This window comes from Oncorhynchus clarkii, chromosome 20 (assembly GCF_045791955.1).
Source record: "Oncorhynchus clarkii lewisi isolate Uvic-CL-2024 chromosome 20, UVic_Ocla_1.0, whole genome shotgun sequence".
In the NCBI taxonomy this organism is placed as follows: Eukaryota; Metazoa; Chordata; class Actinopteri; order Salmoniformes; family Salmonidae; genus Oncorhynchus; species Oncorhynchus clarkii.
Window position 1 is genome coordinate 44529780 of NC_092166.1, and position 18104 is coordinate 44547883.

Below are 18104 nucleotides of genomic sequence, written 5' to 3' on the forward strand. Positions count from 1 at the left end.
AAATGCGTAAAACTACGTCACAATGCTGTAGACACCTTCGGGAATACGGAGAAAGAGTAATCTGGTTGATAGCCCATTCACTGCTCAATAGGGACACATTGGAACGCAGCTCTTTCAAAACATGAGTCACTTCTGGATTGGATTTTTCTCCGGCTTTCGCCTGCAAAATCAGTTCTGTTATACTCACAGACAATATTTTTACAGTTTTGGAAACGTTAGAAAGTTTTCTACCCCAAGCTGTCAATTATATGCATGTTCTAGCATCTTGTCCTGACAAAATATCCCGTTTACTACGGGAACGTTATTTTTCCAAAAATGAAAATACTGCCCCCTAGTCACAAAAGGTTGCGTTTGAGCCAATTCAGTTGTGTTGTGTTAAGGTAGGGTTGGTATACAGAAGATAGCCCTATTTGGTATAAGACCAAGTACATATTTTGTCAAGAACAGCTCAAATAAGCAAAGAGAGAGGATAAGTTCATTAGAGTTACCAGCCTCAGAAATCGGCAATTAACTGCACCTCAGATTGCAGCCCAAATAAATGATTCACAGGGTTCAAGTAACAGACACATGTCAACATCAACTGTTCAAATTTGAGATTTTTGGTTCCAATCTCCATGCCATTGTGAAACACAGAGTAGGTGAACGAATGATCTCTACATGTTTGGTTCCCACCGTGAAGCATGGAGGAGGAGATGTGATGATGTGGGGTGCTTTGCTGGTGACACTGTCTGTGATTTATTTAGTATTCAAGGCACACTTAACCAGCATGGCTACCACAGCATTCTGCAGCGATACGCCATCCAATATGGTTTGTGCATAGTGGGACTATCATTTGTTTTTCAACAGGACAATGACCCAAAACACACCTCCAGGCTGTGTAAGAGTTATTTGATGAAGGAGAGTGATGGAGTGCTGCATCAGATGACCTGGCCTCCAAAATCACCCGACTTCAACCCAACTGAGATGGTTTGGGATGAGTTGGACTGCAGAGTGAAGGAAAAGCAGCCAACAAGTGCTCAGCATTTGTGGGATCTCCTTCAAGACTGTTGGAAAAGCATTCCAGGTGAAGCTAGTTGAGAGGGTGCCAAGCTGTCATCAAGGCAAAGGGTGGCTACTTTGAAGAATCTCAAATATAAAATATACTTTTATGGTTACTATATGATTCCATATGTGTTATATCATAGTTTTGATGTCTTCACTATTATTCTACAATGTATAAAAATAGTACAAATAAAGAGAAACCCTTGAATGAGTAGGTGTGTTCAAACTTTTGACTGGCACTGTAGATGATGAGTACCTTCGTCAGAAATTCCCAGGAATGGTCAGTGCATCACGCCTGACCCGTATGTATGGTAGATGTAAGGAAGAAGAAAAGCCTGTCGATATTATTGTTGTTTGAGGAGACTCTGCCTGAGTATGTGAAGCATGGATATATGAGGTATGCGGGGAGAGCATGTCCAAACCATTATAGTGTAGAAATTGTAAAGGAAATGATCACGTGTCACATGTTTGCAGACGGGAGAAGTATATTGTTGCAACTGTGGTGGGGATCATATTCTGGACATCCTTGAGTGACCTGTTAGAGTGAAGGAGTTCGAGGTGTCAAGGATCTGGGCTGTGCAGCGGATCACCTATGTGGAGGAGGTGAAGAGAGTCGAAGGGGCAAGAGGCAACAGTGTTGAAGATATGGTGGTGGATACATTGCAACCAGTTGCTAGTGTTTTAAGTCAATCGGGTGATCTGGATACACTCATTATGAAGAAGGTGGATTTTGTGGCATTTAGAGCCATAGTGATTAATTGTGTCTAAGAAGTCCAATAAGCTGGATATCATTATAGCTGCAGCTGATACGTTTTGGGGGCTCCAAGACTTTACAGCAGAAGCACTACAATGACTTTTGTCGCTAGGAAATGTCCCGCCCTCACAGGAGGCTTCTGAGCCTGTGTTGGGACCTGATTAGAATTATATCTTTTTTTTTACAGAAAAGCAGGTTGATTTTGTTTAGTTCACTTATTTTTGTTTGGTAGTTTGCGTAATATTTTATTTATTTATTTTTACCTAAAATGTTTTCCTTTTTTGGGATACTTATTATCCACCAGCACAGTAAGTGGCGGAATGCACATTGAATTGTTGCGAACGCCATTATGCCATAGAAGAAGAATCAAATCAAGAAGAAGAAGGAGAAGAAGTAGGAGAATGATTAGGAGTAGGACGGAAGTGAAGCTAACTTTCTGCGGAAGTCCATAAAAGAAAACAAATCCATCTATCTGTGCAAATAGGGAGTCTGTTTCCGATTTAAAACCGGTGAAGACCTCTCAAACGGTAGCTATTTTCCATAACAGTAGTCATTATCGCGACTTAAACAGCCCCGCCACGAAATACTTCATACACTGTAACATAAAATGGAATAATAACTAGCTTGTTACTATGACTCAACTTCGTAGTTATCTACCTAGCAGCTAATGTTAGCTACTAACGTTAAACTAACAAGGAAGCAAGCATACCTAGCTAGCTAGCGAATAGTTTAAAGGTCTACATAATCAAGCCCATTTAGCTATGCATAGTAGGCCTCTTTATTGAATTCTGGGAATTTGATAAATCACGTAAACGATGCTTGTTAAAAAGTCCAGCTAGCTACAGTAAATGGATCAGATAAGGAGTTATCCTACACTAATTCATGTTTATAATGTAGCCATCTTACAAATGAAACGTACAGAAAATTAGTGCCTGTTTAGTGGGAAAACGGACACATTGTAAATTCTAAGTAATAATGACTGACAAGAAAGAGGTGGATTTGGATGATATGTGTAGCCTAATTATTTCCTGATTTTCTTTCCCAATTTTGTACATTAGATGGAGTTCCTGTTTGGGAAGAGGAAGACCCCAGAGGAGATGCTGAGGCAGAACCAGAGGGCACTGAATCGAGCCATGAGAGATCTGGACAGAGAGCGACAAAGACTGGAGCAGCAGGAGAAGAAAATAATAGCTGACATTAAGAAAATGGCCAAACAAGGACAAATGGTGAGAGAATGAGGACAAATATACGGGGCTGTTTAAAAGGGAAAAAGACTTCACGCCTTTATGTAAATTGTCATGCATAATTTTCAATTGTTTCACACTTATCCACACACCATTCAGGATGCTGTCAAGATCATGGCGAAGGACTTGGTTCGCACAAGGCACTATGTGAAGAAATTTATTATGATGAGGGCAAATATCCAGGCAGTCAGTCTGAAAATCCAGACTCTCAAGTCAAACAACAGCATGGCACAGGCAATGAAAGGAGTCACCAAAGCCATGGCTACCATGAACAGACAGGTGTGTATATTTTCATTGTTTCATGATTCCTGTTAAAAACACGATTCAATTCATGAATCGAGAGAACTTGCCAGTAGAACTGTAACACACTTAAAAAGCCTCAAACTTTTGTAGTCATTTTTGTTACCGGTTGAATTGTGCCCATACATTCCATTGGCTCACAACATAACGTCCACTTCCCCTACACAGATGAAGTTGCCACAGATTCAGAAGATCATGATGGAGTTTGAACGACAGAGTGAGATCATGGACATGAAAGAGGAGATGATGAATGATGCCATAGATGATGCCATGGGTGATGAGGATGATGAAGAAGAGAGGTAGGGGGTTCATGACAGAGAAATTACAGCCAAATCCTTTAAAGGATAGGTACACTTTAAATGTCATGTCATAGAAGTGTCCAGACCTTTTTTTTGCGATTTCACTTGGTTTTGAGAAACTTATCCCACCGGTGATAGACTTCCTAATTGTTACGGTTTTCTTCCGTCGAAGGAGAGGCGGACCAAAATGCAGCGTGGTTATTTGTAAACATCTTTAATAAAGATGAAAAACGAACAATACAAAACAAATAAACGCAACGTGAAAACCTAAACAGCCTTATCTGGTGCAAACAAACACAGACAGGAACAATCACCCACCAAACACTCAAAGAATATGGCTGCCTAAATATGGTTCCCAATCAGAGACAACGATAAACACCTACCTCTGATTGAGAACCACTCCAGGCAACCATAGACTTTTCTAGACAACCCTACTAACCACAATCCCATTACCTACAACAAACCCCTAGACAAAACACACCACATAAAATAACCCATGTCACACCCTGGCCTGACCAAAATAATAAAGAAAACACAAAATACTTAGACCAGGGCGTGACAGAACCCCCACCCCCAAGGTGCGGACTCCCGGCCGCACACCTAAACCCATAGGGGAGGGTCCGGGTGGGCGTCCGTCCACGGTGGCGGCTCCGGCGCGGGACGTGGACCCCACTTCAACAAAGTCTTAGTCCGCTTAATACGAGTCCTTAGATATGCGACCCTCGCCGCCGACCTTGGCCTAGTAACCCTCACCAAGGGCCCCACTGGACTGAGGGGCAGCTCGGGACTGAGGGGCAGCTCGGGACTGAGGGGAAGCTCAGGCAGATCCTGGCTGGCTGGCGGTTCCGGCAGATCCTGGCTGGCTGGCGGTTCCGGCAGATCCTGGCTGGCTGGCGGTTCCGGCAGATCCTGGCTGGCTGGCGGTTCCGGCAGATCCTGGCTGACTGGCGGCTCTGGCAGATCCTGGCTGACTGGCGGATCCTGGCTGAATGGCGGATCCTGGCTGAATGGCGGATACTGGCAGCTCTGGCTGCTCCATGCAGACTGGCGGCTCTGGCTGCTCCATGCAGACTGGCGGCTCTGGCTGCTCCATGCAGACTGGCGGCTCTGGCTGCTCCATGCAGACTGGCGGCTCTGGCTGCTCCATGCAGACTGGGAGACTCCGACAGCGCTGGACAGGCGGGAGACTCCGGCAGCGCTGGAGAGGAGGAAGGCTCTGGCAGCGCTGGACAGGCGAAAGGCTCTGGCAGCGCTGGACAGGCGAAGCGCACTGAAGGCCTGGTGCGTGGTGCTGGCACTGGTGGTACTGGGCCGACGACACGCACAGGAAGCCTGGTGCGGGGAGGTGGTACTGGATAGACCGGACCGTGCAGGCGCACTGGAGCTCTTGAGCACCGAGCCTGCCCAACCTTACCTGGTTGAATACTCCCGGTCGCCCTGCCAGTGCGGCGAGGTGGAATAGCCCGCACTGGGCTATGCAGGCGAACCGGGGACACCGTGCGCAAGGCTGGTGCCATGTAAGCCGGCCCAAGGAGACCAGATGCGTAGAGCCGGCTTCATGACACTTGGCTCGATGCTTACTCTAGCCCGGCCGATACGCGGAGCTGGTATGTACCGCACCGGGCTATGCACCCGCACTGGAGACACCGTGCGCTCCACAGCATAACACGGTGCCTGCCCGGTCTCTCTAGCCCCCCGGTAAGCACAGGAAGTTGGCGCAGGTCTCCTACCTGGCGTCGACATACTCCCTGTGTGCCTCCCCCAAGAAATGTTTGGGGCTGACTCTCGGGCTTCCATCCACGTCGCCGTGTTTGTCTCACCAACTCCATTCTCCTATAACCTTCCTCTCACTGCTCCAGCGAATCCCAGGCGGGCTCCGGCACTCTCCCTGGGTCGACCGCCCACCCACCTGTCTATTTCCTCCCAAGTCGTATATTCCATACTTCGCTGCTCCTGCTGCCGCTGCCTGTCACCACGCCGTTTGGTCCTGTTGTGGTGCATGATTCTGTTACGGTTTTCTTCCGTCGAAGGAGAGGAGGACCAAAATGCAGCATGGTTATTTCAATACATCTTTAATCAAAGATAAACATGAACAATACAAAAACAATAAACGTAACGTGAAAACCTAAACAGCCTTATCTGGTGCAAACAAACACAGAGACAGGAACAATCACCCACAAAACACTCAAAGAATATGGTTGCCTAAATATGGTTCCCAATCAGAGACAACGATAAACACCTGCCTCTGATTGAGAACCACTCCAGGCAGCCATAGACTATTCTAGACAACCCCACTAACCACAATCCCATGACCTACAAAAACCCCAAGACAAAACACACCACATAAATAACCCATGTCACACCCTGGCCTGAACAAAATAATAAAGAAAACACAAAATACTAAGACCAGGGCGTGACACTAATGCTCATTCTGCAGAGGCACAGATAAAACATGTGCATTCCAGCCGGTGTCTATTCCACAAATTACCACAGGTTAAATCTAGTGACGTTAAAATGCCTATTTACTCTGTTCCATTCGACTGCGCAATCCACTGTCTCGTCAGCCCAGGCAGGGAAGTTATAAACTTGATCTCCACCATAAAAAACATCTAGACATTCTCACATTTCTTTTATACTAACATTTAGTTTTCAACATCGGAGATTTGTATAAACCTTGGTGTCTGTCTCCGACATTTGCAACATTGTTTCAATATTCAAATTCGATCTCCAACTGTTCCATAGTAATGAACGTGTCAGGAGTCGGGTCGAGAGAGAGAGGCGGGAAGTTTCTCAGCCAATCGAAATCATGAATTAGCTTTGAATTTGAATTTAAAAAAGGTAACACGAAATTAAGTGCAGCTAGTTTGCAGTCTTTCCAGCTTCAGTTTAAAGTGATCGTGTTAGCTGTGATGTTGGCTAGCTCCTCTAAACAACAATGTCCTGACGAGAGAGCACATTTTCTATGCCAGGCAAAATCGTGCCTCATTAGCTCAGTGTTATGGATGTATCCAAATAAATGTAACTAGAAAACAGCTTAATAAACTTAAACAAATGCAGCTGCTGTTGTTATTCTGTCTGCACTGTTTGACGTGACTGTAAGTTAGCCGTAGTTGGCTAGCAAGCAAGTCATAACGTTGCCAGCCAGTATGGCAATGGAACATTTAGGATGAACGACTGGGTCACGTCCATAGATACAGATCAAAAAGACTGAATGACTGGGTCTCTGGCAACCGAACCAATAAAACGAACGACCAGCCGGCTTGGGTAGCAACCCTAGATTTGTTTCGGGACTATATCTTGTGGAAGGATGAAATAGTATGAATACATTCATCAAAATAAAGTTTGATTTGAATATGTTGGTAATCTGTTGTATAAAAGTGATAATGCCTGAGAAGCCGGTGTTTGGAGGATATATTGGCACGGTTAACAACACCCGTGCCAATATATCCTCCAAACACTGGCTACTCGGGCATTATCACTTAATTAGAAACGGCAACACTATCAGTATAGTGATGTAAGTCTTTAGATGTTGTACACATGACATTGTGTCATTCCAAACTTTTTTTTTTATTCCATTTTGAACTCGTGATACTTTTCCGTGTGCGCATGCGCCGGCTACATGAAGAAGTTATCATTCTAGTCCAACAAAATGGAAAATAACTATACTGAGAGAATTGTAATTTCTAAAAGGATGTATTTGGATGTTTTTGAGCCTTTGTTAATATTTTATCTGTGCATGAAGAAGTCTATTGCGGGTGGGGTAAGTTTCTTAAGACCAAGTGAAATCCAAAATACAGATTTGGTTAAAAAAATATATAAAAATGAAAACCTTCAATATGAATACATCGTTATTTGTTAATGTTATTTTAAATTGTACAATTTATATTTTTGGCATACTTATGTTAGCTGATAAATGTATGGAAACACTAACTCTGTTTTATTTTCAGTGATGCTGTTGTGTCCCAAGTGTTGGATGAGCTGGGTCTCAATCTCTCTGACGAACTCTCAAGTAAGGAATAAAGTGAAGTTATTGTGCTTGCAGTTAGTAAGATTTAAAACTGCATTCACTTCTCTAATATGCTGTAGTAGTGATACAGCTGGTAATCTCTTCATCACGGTTCCTATTGATTTATTTAAATCATTTCCTTCCTGTTCATTTAGATCTGCCATCCACGGGAGGTAGCCTCTCAGTGGCAGGTGGGAAGAAATCTGAACCCCAGCCAGCTCTGGCAGATGCAGATGCTGACCTGGAGGAGAGACTGAATAACCTCAGGAGAGACTGACACAACAGCACTTTGGCTGCCTGGTGTTAATACAGCTAGATGTACTCAGCAACTTAGATTTCTGTATCTATACTGAACAAAAACATAAACGCAACGTGTAAAGTGTTGGTCCCATGTTTCATGAGCTGAAATAAAAGATCCAGGACATTTTCCATACGCACAAAAAGCTTATTTCTCAATTTTGTGCACAAATTTGTTTACATCCCTGTTAGTGTTCCTCCGTTGCGAAGATAATCTATCCACCTGACAGGTGTGGCATATCAAGAAGCTTATTAAACCAGCATGATCATTACTTAGGTGCACCTTGTGCTAGGGACAATAAAAAGCCACTTTAAAATGTGCAATTTTGTCACACAATACAATGCCACAGATGTCTCAAGATTTGAGGTAGCATACAATTGGCATGCTGACTGCAGGAATGTCCACCACAGCTGTTGCCAGAGAATTGAATGTTAATTTCTCTACCCTAAGCTGCCTACAATGTTGTTTTAGAGAATTTGGCAGTACGTCCAAACGGCCTCACAACTGCAAACCGTGTATGGTGTTGTGTGGGTGAGTGGTTTGCTGACGTCAACGTTGTGAACAGTCCCCCGTGGTGGGGTTATGGGGCAGGCATAAGCTACGGGCAACAAACGCAGTTGCATTTTATCGATGGCAATTTGAATGCACAAAAATACCGTGACGAGTTCAAGGCCCATTTTTTAAGGTATCTGTGACCAACAGATGCATATCTGTAATCCCAGTCATGTGAAATCCATAGATTAGGGTCTAATGAATTTATTTCAATTGACTTATTTCCTCATATTAACTGCAAATCAGTCAAATCAATGAAATTGTTGCATGTTGCTTTTATATTTTTGTTCAATATAGATTTCCTTGTGGAAGAGTGGTGGATGAACACTGGAGGATTTCAGTGAGTCCATGTTATTACGGTATATGGCTTTTTGTTTGCAGGTATTGTTATCTTTTATCAATGACTGATCAGAATCATTATCCATACACAATTGTTCAACAAAAAAAAAGTAACATTCTCTTTTAAAGGGAATATTTTAATGAATTGAGTTTGAATACACCCAAAGGCATGTTATTTTTGCTTCATGGGTAAATTGAACATTATTTAAAGGAACCCAAAGTTAGTGAATTTAGACTATTCTAATAAAGTCAACCTTTTGTATATTTGATGTACAAGCATCACTACATTTGTACATTCTTACCTTTCATAGGTGTGCCCAAGAGCATTCACTACACATTGTCAGATATTAACATGATTTCGTAATGGTTTTACGGTTTGTAGTTTCTTGCTTGCTTTTGATTTACTTTGTATAATTATATTTGTGGGAGTTTGTATAACCTAGGTTTAGAATTATTAATGGGACTGCGGAATGGATTAAAAAAAACTCAAGTGTGGTAAAATGTATGTACAATTTGGTTAATTTTCCTCCATGTCAAATGTCCAAAAAAGGGGCACTTACTCAATGGTGCCTGATAGAGCTGAAATAGCCTTTTATCCATAAAAGTGTAGTCATCATGAGTTCCTGATAACATAATATTTATTGAAAGATTGATTGAGGGTGTGGTTTATATTTGTAAGAAATGTCCTACTTTGCCTTTTATTCAATAAACATTTTTCACATTTGACAGATGCTGGAGCTAATCGTCTTCCCTCAATACCTAGAAATGTGCTAACATTAATTTACATACCCTGCCCGACCCATGTGACGACACAGGGAGCTGGTGTCAGCCAGACTACCCCCCCTTGACCAACAAGATCAATCTCATTATAGCAGTGGTAATTATACACTAAGCTCCCATGGTGTAACCTGCTTGCCTCTACATTCTCATTGCTTATATGCCAATGTTGTTCAAACTCTGGTATCCCAATCGTATAATTCAAGGGGTTTTCTAAAAAAAATTGTGTTTGCATTCCATTTCACTGACGGATATGGCTCCATTATTAATTACCATTATCAATCAATTTCAGAGCTTGTTAATCTACAAATCAATAACTGAAGACTAGGCTTAACTGTTAATGTTTTTTGTTTTATTCCAAAACAAACTTGTCAATTATTGTCAACATACAATCATTATCATAGAACAATAATATTGAATGTACTCAACACGTTTAAATAAAAAAAAATAAAACAGCCATGTTTTTCATATTTACAACATTTGTTTCTGAAGACTAATTTCACATAATTTGAAAACCACTCTGTATTTTGTGGTCTGTAGCGTTGGAGGCCATTATGCCAAAAGTAAAATATTTAAGCGATAACGCATCACCAGGAGCTACAGGTAACTACCAAAATAATGGAAATGAGGGATACAAAGTACTGTATATTGAAAGCAGGTGCTCCCACCCACACAGGTGTAGTTCCTGAGTTAATTAAGCAATTAACATCCCATCATGCTTAGGGTCATGTATACAAATTCTGGGCAGGCCATTATTTTAGCTACCATGGCTAAATCCCCATAGGATGACAATGCCCCATCCACAGGGCACAAGTGGTCACTGAATGCTTTGATGAGCATGAAAATGATGTAAGCCATATGCTATGGCCGTTGAAGTCCTCAGATGTAAACCCAATTGAACACTTATGGGATATTCTGTTGCGGCGCCTGAGACCGCATTTCCCACCACCATCAACAAAACACCAAATGAGGGAATTTATCGTGGAAGAATGCCATCTCATCCCTCCAATAGAGCTCCAGACAGTTGGGCTGCATTTGCACATGCAGTCCAATTGTAATATTTTTTCACTAGCTGGTCTTTTGACCAATCAGATCAGCCCTGAAAAATAGCTGATGCGAAAATACTTTTATGTGATTGGTCAAAAGACCAACTAGAATAAAAAGATCACAATTAAGCTGTCTGTGTAAACGCAGCCATATAGAATCTATGCCACGGTGCAATGAAGCTGTTCTGGCTTGTGGTGGCAAAAGGCCCTATTAAGACACTATATGTTGGTGTTTCCTTTATTTTGGAAGTTACCAAGATTTTTAAATATAGCTCGAATTTAAGAAGGAAAATACCTAGCATTAAGTTTGAGTGCTCTAGCTGATTAGGCTAAACTCTAATGCCAACAAAACCCATGTTTTCTAAACTTCACCATAGGACTGATGTCTATATCTCAGTTATCTACTGCAATTAAGCGTATTTCTGATGTACTGGAAAAATACATTAAAATGTAAAACTCAAGCAAATGTATCACATGTTAGAGAATGGGCCGGAGACAAGGCAGTTGTCTGAACAAAGCAGTGCTTTTTGAATAAAGCAGCCAAATTGTCATGCTTTTGAAATTCAAACAGATGTTATTTCTCTTCTCTGAATTACACTAAGCGGAAAGGATGTCGTTTCATTTACAGCGCTACCGTGTTAACAGTTGATATCGTTTGGACCAAATTTGTCATGCAGACTCGCATAATAAAATTATGAAAACAAAACAAAGAAGCATACTGTAGAAGATCAAAGGTTCTCAAATTAATTTAAAAGCCAATGTTATCTACCAAGAAGCAGTCAAACAAACTTGCTTTCATGAAGCAAAGTATGGACAATGCAGAATATCAATAATTTTAGCATCAAAGGAGGACTTTCAAAAATCTAATATTTACTGCATTTGTAATTAAAAAAAACATACATGCCGAGAAAGGATCAAACACCTTATATCCACACTTTAGTGCACAATGATAACACCTTTCGCTTGAAGCGGTGTCCACATAAGGAAATATTATTACAGTAAATACACAAACAGGAAAAATTGTTTGCAGTTTCAATCAAAGCAAAACCCAGAGCATGTAAACGCCAATGGTGCTTCCAGCGCACAGGGTTAGTTGTATATTGTACAATTCAAGCACTGCCATTCAGTCAAATCAGAAAACGCCACTTTTCTTCTTACCCTTTAGATCACAGTCCCCAAGTTACTAAGTCAGGTGGCAACTATGTAATAATGTAGTAATGATCAAAAGCTACACATTTTAGTGATGATGCAGTAATTAAGGATGACTAGGTACATTACACCAAATTCCAAAACATTAGAACATGTGCTCCCCAATTATGCTTCACAGAACGCGCTTATTACTAAATTGCTACAGTAGAGACATACTAAGTAACTATTGTGGTTTACCTTATAATCCCTTAGCTGTTAGTAGGGGGACTGTTATCTGAGGGGGGTACAGCTTTTCTTTCATTTTGAGTAGCATGGGCAACAAATGTACCATAGCTAACAAATTTGGTAGCCATTTTCCCAATGTACAACAGCTCCTTCTCTAAGACAGCTGGCAAGTGACAACACGGAGGACAATGGTTTACTTTTCCACAGACTATTGAGAGTAGTGCATGCTACGCCAGTGACAGCCTAATCCCACACAAGAAAAGAGAACCTTTCTGGGGAGAGAAGAGGGCTCTCTCTTTTGCTTAACACACGCAGATACCACCTCACTTCCGACAGGTACGGTGTGGCGTGTGTTTTTTGGGCACCTCGATGCGGCAGCGGCTTCGCTGCCAAGGCAGGTCAAAGTTCCTACAGAGGAAGACAATTCAGAAATACAAATGTTGACTGGAGGAAGCAGGGAAAGGTTACTGGGAAAATCCGACCCCCATAACCTAAAAAGCATTTCACATTTGGTTATCATTCAATTGGCACAGCATGTGTTAAATAAAGAGAGTCTCAATTGTTTTCAGACTCATTGTATAGAACATTGTCTCAATTTGCACACATGCAGACATGTTAAGAATAATGACTGTTGGAATGGATAAATGTATAAAAAAAAGTGTTTAGGAAAATTGTATTGTATTTTTTTTCTCCATTTTCTTTAAAGGACTTGCAAAACTACCGGTATATAAATATCCTCTGGCAATAGCAGTGGTATAAAATTCTTTAAAAGTACTACTTAAGTCGTTTTTTGGGGGGGTATTACATTACTTTACTATTTATGTTTTGGACAACTTTAACTTCACTACATTCCTAAATAAAAGTATGTACCTTTTTTCTCCATACATTTTCCCTGACACCCAAAAGTACTCATTACATTTTGAATTCTTAGCAGGACAATAAAATGGTCTAATTCACACACTTATCAAAAGAAAATCCCTGGTCATCCCTACAGCTGGTGGACTCACTAAACACATGCTTCATTTGCAATTGATGTCTGAGTGTTGGAGTGTGCCCCTGGCTGTATGTAAACAAAACTAAATTAAAAACAAGAAAATTATGCCATCTGGTTTGCTTAATATAAGGAGTTTGAAATAATTTATACTTTTACTTTTGATACTTAAGTATTTTTGATCAATTCCATTTACTTTTGATACTTAAGTATATTTAAAAGCAAATAATTGTAGACTTTTACTCAAGTAGTATTTTACTTGGTAACATTAACTTTTACTTGAGTGATTTTCTGTTAAGGTCTCTTTACTTTTACTCAAGTATGACAATTGGGTACTTTTTCCAACACTGGTCAATAGGTAACTTACTTGAATTACAATGTCTTCATAATATCATATCATTTTTGAATTGACACCAGTTTGCATTCCTATTGCCCTCTTTTGTAAATCATTAGGCCTACGCCCCCTTCTTTGAGAACAGAGGAAGGAATAGGCATCAAAATGCTTGCCTATGAGTGCTTGGGGTGTAAAATATTCACAGTTTGCTTAAAACTTTAAAGACATACTTGGGGGAAGAATAAATACTTGCATTTTGATGAAAGGTCTTTCTGTGAAACTCGCCCTGCCCCGCCACCTGCACCATGGTACCATCTTGAAAAATAAATTACGCATAGTACTGGATGAACTCAAGCTAGTGGACATAGGGGATAAATTAGGTATGTAAATCACTAACTCAACTATACAAAGAAATGTCCAGTGACAAGCCTAACAAAAAAGCCTGCTTATATAGTCCTACAAGTGAACCTAAAGGAAAATGTCAAAACCTGAATAAAAGATCAAATAGACAAACAAATAACATCTCTGCATACGAATGGTATATCACACAAACTATCTCCTTTGAATGAAAGATACACAAAAAATTCATAGATGTGTTTGTTTGGACCACGTGCTTGAAAAAGGGTGCCATGATGTGTGATAGGGTTGTTCCCTGCATGTTGGACTGAACCTACAATGAGCGTTGTAGTTGAAAAAGACTGACAGGACTACTGGTGGATGAAATCAAAAATACAACAACAAAAAAACTTACTGTTGAGTAAGCTTCGGCAATGGCCGGCCAAAGGCCACCACAGGCAGGAAAGGGGTGATGATTATGGACTCGACTGGAGAAAAGAAAGAAAAGGGAGCCCCAAAATCAAGACTGTGTCTGCATGCAATGAAAACATTGCTCGTAAAACTTCAGTAAGTAAATGACAGTATTAAAGGCGTAGCAACTTTATGGTTCTGTAAAAAACAACGGTTCCATGTTTAGAAAGCAGATGAAGTGACCAGTCATACCATCCTCAGTGTCCGGGTAAAATGAGGAGACCTCTGGCTCACTCTCCTGGATCCCCTTCTTCTTGTTCATGCGCTGCTGGAGGCGCTGAAACATGCGCTGCTCACGGATACGCTGAATGTCCCATCTACAAAAAACAGGATTCAGTGATAAAGAGAGATAATGAGAGAGCAAGGAATGGATGAAAACGTTAGTGGTTCAATATAGTAAATTGAGATTGCATTACACACACAAAAAAGGAGCCGTAGTGAGGGAGGTTAGAGACTGACCATGATGAGGCATTGAGAGTAACTTGGAAGTCAGAAAACCCATTTGTACCTTTTTCTTCTCTTCTCATCCAACTCCAGCTTTGCATGGCGCTTCAAAAAGACACTGTCGTCCAACATCTTGGTAAAACAACACAAACACATGGTTGATGTGGTTAAGGACCATTTGCAGGGTTAAATGCTGAGTTGAATATTGTGTGGTATTACAGGCTTGATTTCTGACTCTCAGTTTAAATTGTAAAGCCTGTGTGCTCTCCTCTCTCACCTCTGGGATGTCACTGGCAGCCTCCTCATCCAAGGGCTCCATACTGTTTTCCTTCCAGGATGGAACTGGAAAACAGAACAGTGTAAAAAAAGACAGGACTAATAGCAATACTATTTGGATTTCTACATTATTATTCATTGCGAGGCAATATTACACAGCTTAACACTTGGAACGGAACAACTGGCATGTGTGGTGGGACTACTCACTGGCTACAACCTCCTCTTTCTTCGGGGATGGGGATGGCTCATGTTGGGGGGAGGGGGGCGGCTGATGCCAGCGACACAGGTACATCTCAGTAGTAGACATGAAAGGGAGCTCCTCCATCTGATCGGTGCGCTCCGGGTCCTCTTTGCTCGGGTACAGAGTATCCCTCTCCACCGGTGACCGACCAAACCCCATCTTCTCTGGGGTCTCTTTACTGCGCAGCTCCCTCTGATATGGTGAGCCAGCTCCACACTCTGACTTAGGGGAGGTGAACTTAGAGCCTTTCCCTCCTCGTGACTTCTGGATTTTTGAGTCCAGGAAGCAAAATTTCCTGCATGAGCAGAGCAGATGTATTAGTGAGTAGAAGATAGTTTGACTGAGGATAAGTGTATGCAGAGTAGTATTTGGGGTCTGTTACCTCTTGAGGCCTTTGCCGCCTCGACTGAAGGGGATTGTCCTGGGGGTGGGAGTCTGTGGGCTGTCACACACTTCTAGATCCCACAGGTCCTCTTTATCTGGGGTCCAGGGCTCTAGTGGCTGAAATAGGCGCTTATCACGTGGGTCCTTCCTCGTCAGCTGCAAGCGACGCTCCATGCGCTCAATACGCGCCAGCAACTATGTATGCAGACATGTTTCTTTAAATGATTTGGTTCTAAACAAATGACAGCGTTACTGTCATCTACAAACAATTAGACACTTTAATATACTGTGCATACCGTCTCCTTGTCTGCTTTCAGCTCATCTATCTCCTTGTCCTTGGACTGCAGCTGTTGTTGCTGTTGTTCAATCAAGTCCAGCTGAAGGAGGAGAATCTGCCGGAGGCAGGTGGCCTGTGTGTGGGGGTTAGCAGGGTTTTTTCTGATGTTCCTCCACTTGCCCTCTGTGCTGAACTCAATGGATGCAGTGTTGACAACTCCTCCAGGGGAGGCCCCTCTGGTGCTCTCATCAGTACCAGCATCCTTGGAGTTATTGTTTGAAACCAACTCTTTATTATCCATACCATCACTCAGAAAGTGTTTACCTTTCATTGGGATTCCCTCACCCCCCATTTGTCTGACAGAGGATGACGGCACCCCTGTGCTTTCCCAATTTTCGCCTTGAACTAGTGCCCCTCCTGCTTTATTTTGTGCAGCCACCACTGGGGCCCGAATTATGTATTTCTGGTCTATGATCTTAGTTTTGCTGAGGTTCTCCCCTCCAGTGTTGTGGATGTCCCCGTGTACGTCATGGACATCTATGACAAAGTCACAGGTTTCTCTCTTGATTGTTATGGAGTTCACAACATTTGCATTTCCAACTTGTGATTTGTCAAAGTCAATTCTCTCAGTGTCCAGCTTAAATCCTGCATTAGCAAACAAAGTGGATCTCATAGTCATGGCGAATACAACTCACGTGTTATTGAACTAGCATTACAGAATAACTGCTTATTCTGCAAAGCAGTCAAGTGTCATTGATGCCTATTTCCTGTTTCATTGAGCCTGGTTCAGTCTTCCTCCTGTAATAGAAATAAGTTATAATCAGTATTGCAACCAACATTCATTGACTGCTATCGGGTCTAAATCAAATGTGCTGTCTAGCAAGCTAGCTAGGAACAGTGTTGCTCAATGACTGGCAACCTCACTAGTTACTACAACTGACTGACACATTAAATACTGCACTGCGCCTGACTGCTGGGCACCCTTTCACCAGCTAACTATCTAAAACGATACAACATTTCAGCTAGCAAGCTAACTGTACAGGACAAACAAGTTAGCTAGCTAGTTAACGAACACTGAGTCTCCCAGCATCTAGTTAGCGTCTAACGTTTGTAGCTAACGTTAGGTAGCTAGCTAACTAGCTTGTTACGTAGGGTATATTATTTAAAAATTGGGTAACAAATATGGCTTGCACACCCTCATGGTCTTGCCGAAGGGTTTGGTAGCTAGCCATTTTTACTGAAAAATACAAGGGTGAACGTGGGTAGCAGTTGGCTAGAGTGGTTCGTGCTTCTAGCAAGTGTTAGCTAGCACTTCGATATTTCCTCCATTTTAGTCCATCACGCATTGCCATTGATGAAAATCATAACGAACAGTATTTCACTGCACTGCCACTGACTCGCTGCATGCGAAAGGGACTTGGAGGAAGTACGTAACAACCTACTGAAAATAAGTTATAATAAGTTAGCATATAGTTTCACCGAGCATGGTATTTTGTGTTATCCCTCATTTTCGTAATATTTCTCAAACTCACCTAGTATGTTCATGTTCCACTCTTGCATACTTGTTTAAAGCGCCCAAGATGGCGCATGCGTAGTTACGGCAAATGGTCATGTTTTCGTGTTTTGGGAAGAATAAAGTTGAAGAAAAGCATCCGTAGATGACATCGATGAGCTGGAAATAGGTTTTGCCCACAGCGTTTTTACTTCCCTCTGTAAATATATTATAGTTTATTGACCTTTGTCAAAGAGGGTCCATATCACAGGAGGCTGCTGAGGGGAGGACGGCTCATAGTAATGGCTGGAACAGAGCAAATGGAATTGAATCAAACACGTGGAAACCGTGTATAATTCCACTGAGCCCGTCCTCCCCAATACACTGAACAAAATAATATAACAGCAACATGCAACAATTTCCAAGATTTTGTGGAGTTACAGTTCACATAAGGAAACCAGTCAATTGAAATGTATTAATTAGGCCCTAATCTATGGATTTCACATGACGGGGCAGGGGCGCAGCCATGATGGGCCTGGGAGGGCATAGACCCAGCCAATCAGAATGAGTTTTACCCACACAAATGGTTTATTACAGATAGAAATTCTCCTCAGCACCCTCTCAGACAATCCCGCAGGTGAATAAACCATAAACTGGATGTGGAGGTCCTGGGTTGGCGTGGTTACACGTGGTGTGCAGTTGTGAGGCCAGTTGGATGTACTGCCAAATTCTCTAAAACTACGTTGGAGGTGGCTTATGATAGAGAAATTAACATTAAATTATTTGGTAACAGCTCTGGTGGATATTCCTGCAGTCAGCATGCCAATT

At 41.9% G+C, this 18104-nt stretch overlaps 2 protein-coding genes across 3 annotated transcripts; one reads left to right on the top strand and one right to left on the bottom strand.

The window, feature by feature from the left end:
• The first annotated feature begins 2100 nt into the window (after positions 1-2100).
• Positions 2101-9561, top strand: LOC139376402 (charged multivesicular body protein 2a). The gene is made up of 6 exons (XM_071118955.1): positions 2101-2322; positions 2854-3021; positions 3139-3318; positions 3508-3638; positions 7586-7647; positions 7800-9561. The coding sequence occupies exons 2-6, from the start codon at positions 2854-2856 to the stop codon at positions 7919-7921; spliced, it is 663 nt and encodes a 220-aa protein (XP_070975056.1). The 5' UTR covers positions 2101-2322; the 3' UTR covers positions 7922-9561.
• Positions 9562-9935: 374 nt separating this feature from the next.
• On the bottom strand, positions 9936-17604 carry LOC139376401 (male-specific lethal 1-like 1). Of its 2 annotated transcripts, XM_071118954.1 has the most exons (10): positions 17317-17604; positions 15804-16582; positions 15506-15702; positions 15090-15418; positions 14884-14948; positions 14671-14738; positions 14355-14479; positions 14107-14179; positions 13609-13670; positions 9941-12438 (listed from the first exon to the last, which is right to left on the bottom strand). In XM_071118954.1, coding segments are annotated over exons 2-10 (1581 nt in total). In that variant the 5' UTR covers positions 16464-16582; positions 17317-17604; the 3' UTR covers positions 9941-12436. The 2 variants fall into 2 exon arrangements, with proteins under 2 accessions (XP_070975054.1, XP_070975055.1); XM_071118953.1 differs by lacking the exon at positions 13609-13670 and having other exon boundaries at positions 9936-12438; positions 17317-17432.
• Between the last annotated feature and the right edge of the window lie 500 nt (positions 17605-18104).